General features: G+C 40.9%; 1 protein-coding gene across 1 annotated transcript in view; it reads right to left on the bottom strand.

The window, feature by feature from the left end:
- Positions 1-2,663, bottom strand: part of UBR4 (ubiquitin protein ligase E3 component n-recognin 4) — a 77,791-nt gene that overhangs the window by 37,239 nt on the left and 37,889 nt on the right. The window contains exons 63-65 of the mRNA XM_035901868.1: positions 2,243-2,339; positions 1,713-1,820; positions 1,107-1,223 (exon numbers count right to left, since the gene is read on the bottom strand). Of these exons, the coding sequence (XP_035757761.1) occupies positions 1,107-1,223; positions 1,713-1,820; positions 2,243-2,339 (322 nt within the window). The remainder of the gene's footprint in view (positions 1-1,106; positions 1,224-1,712; positions 1,821-2,242; positions 2,340-2,663) is intronic.

Genomic DNA, 2,663 nt, shown 5'->3' with positions numbered 1-2,663 from the left:
TGAGAAGCAGAGAGCAGATGCTGACAGTACGGATGAGAGAGCAGGTTTTTATGAAACTTTACAGGCAGCTTTTAAGTTTGGGGTTTGTTTGAGGTTGGGGGTTTTGGGTTTTTGTGTTTATGAAAAGCAACTCAAATATTTACAGAGACTCTTTTGAACAAGCGCTTAGTAAAGGAAAACAAATAAAATCTCCTCTTAAGTCTAATCTCCCCTCGACACATGTGCCAGAGGCCACTCTGCTATGGATTAGACGACTAGGGCTTTTTTTTTTTCTCTTCTTGTTTCCCCTTTTTATTTATTTTTTTTTTAAAGTTGGGATTTTTATTTATTTATCTGGGATTTGGCCAGCTGGGGGTGAATTCTGGTAGAGAAAGGGTCCCTGTTGCAGATGCCGCTCAGAGGCTCTGCTCCACCCAGGTATTGCTCCACCTGCATTCTGCAAGACGATGAGCTTTGATTTCTGTGGGAAGCTCAAGTGAATAACAAAGGCTGGAGAAAAAGCTACTGTAAATAAAACTATTAAAGCAGCCCTGTAAATCCAAACAAACCCCACAGCTCATAAGCTCATTAAAATTTGATGCAGTTCAGACTAAATTTTTTAACCTCTATGCTTTTTTATTAATCTCCTTCCCACCACACATACTGCTTTTTATGCCTTATTACTGTACCTTTTAGCAACAAATATCTAAGGAATCCTCTTAGCGACTTTTACGTTGACACAGCAGCATATTGCTTTCCAATAATCACATTACAAATCCTCTTTAACCCATTCAGCACCAGTAAGATGCAAGGAAAAAAAAATCTGCTAGACCATTTTAAATAACATCATTAATGTGCTGCCCTTAGCTCAGTCAGAAACCCTGCAAAAAGCCAAGTGAATCCAGTTGTCTTTAAATGTCGGTTTCCTCCATTCCGAGTTTCAGCAAAGATCTTTTTTCGGAAGTGTCAAGTAACATTATAGATTCCTCATAAATTTTTACGAAGCCCTTTTAACTGTTTTTCAGTTTTAGACTAGCTATTTCAGTTAGTAGCTTTCAGACCATCTTTGATGAACAAAAGCCCTCCGGCCACATCATCCCCCTGACAAAGCAATTTGAAGAATGTACCTCACAAATGGAAGACTTGGATCCTGACTTAGTTCTGGACATGAACACGCTAAGCAGCCTCATTACCACCAAGTGCACTTCATTCACAGGAGAGCGTTCATTTTTCTTAGACACGTCCTGCAAAGAGAGAGCTTGCTTGCTTAATTACAGTGCTGAGGACAATGTTCTAAACATCCAAATTTCAGCGCTCTGATCCTCATGAAGCATTTCTAATTTAAGCTCAAGCAGTAATACTAAAAAAGAAGCACAAATTCCTCAACATAAGGGTAGGCAGTGGCCTGGATGCCAGAGAACAGTATTATACAAATGAAAAGGTATATATGTCAACTATGCATCACTGCTCATGCCTGTTTTAAGAGTGGAATTCAAGCAAAACAAATTTTCATGCTCACTTGAGGATACCGGAACCAGTGAGAACAGGAAACAGTGAGAGTTACACTCATGTCATTTTCTACCTTCTGTGAAGTGAGCCAAGAGAAATAAATTGCCTGAACATGTCCATACAGCAATGGGTTTCTATGACTCCTATGCATTTAATTCCTCTGCTGGAAGAAGCCCTGTCAAGAAGGAGCAAATTGAAGAGTGTGTGCTCATACCACAGCTTACCTTTTTGTCCATGCACAGTTCTGCAATCAGTTGGGACAGAAGGTTATCTAAAGCTCCCTTGTCTTTCTCATCATCTCCATCTAGGTCTGTTGTGAGCATCAGAATAACCTGGGAACAGAAGTGAGAGAACTAAAAAAAGGCAGGTTCCATGATTTTAAGATAAATACACATTATCTTTCACAAAACCCCTGCAGATTTTACCTTGATTAATTTATGTTCTTCCCCAAATTCTGCTTGCACCATCACACCCGAATATGAACGTTCAGTATAAACCCAAAAGACCCTCCCAAATACGTCAGGGTTCAAGGATTTTAGCCCTTAGGCTCATCAGCCACCTAATGCCACACACCTAGCAAAAATCTACGGGTAAGGAATACTGTGCAAACCGATCAAACTCTTTAGATGTGGACTCACACACTGTGACTGGGCATGAAAAAGAAAGGGAAAAGCATGTGCAAACAGAAACCCAGCAGTAGTAGTAGTGATTGACTGTTTTATTCAGCCTTAACTCCTGAGCGCTCCTCAGTTACCTGCATATAAGGAATGGCCCGGACTCCTCCAACATTCCTCAGCTGAGGTAAGTTTTGCAGCAGCCTCTCCAGCAACATCAGTCGGACCATATGCAGCCTGGAAAGTCAGAAGCCAGGAATCAGAAATGAACGACTTCAGACACATCACAAGAAATATTAGACCCAGCAGGATTATCAACAGAGCACTGCAATTTACCACAGAAATTCAGAGCATGAAGAAATCCTAACGTCATCAAATCAGCACAGACAGGAGTGGACTCCCTCAGACTTTACGGTCAAGCGATGTCAAAGACGCAGAGCAACTCTGACAACGGATGTAGTTCTTCACTTCAGAACTACACTGCTTACCATGACTACTTGCAGAACTCAACTGTCTAGAAACAGATACTACAAATCAGTTCCAAACTGCACTGTAAAAATG

This window comes from Egretta garzetta, unplaced genomic scaffold (genome assembly GCF_000687185.1).
Source record: "Egretta garzetta isolate BGI_Z169 unplaced genomic scaffold, ASM68718v1 scaffold69, whole genome shotgun sequence".
Taxonomy (NCBI): domain Eukaryota; kingdom Metazoa; phylum Chordata; class Aves; order Pelecaniformes; family Ardeidae; genus Egretta; species Egretta garzetta.
The sequence above is the reverse complement of the archived record's forward strand: the minus strand, read 5'-3'. Positions and strand labels throughout refer to the sequence as shown.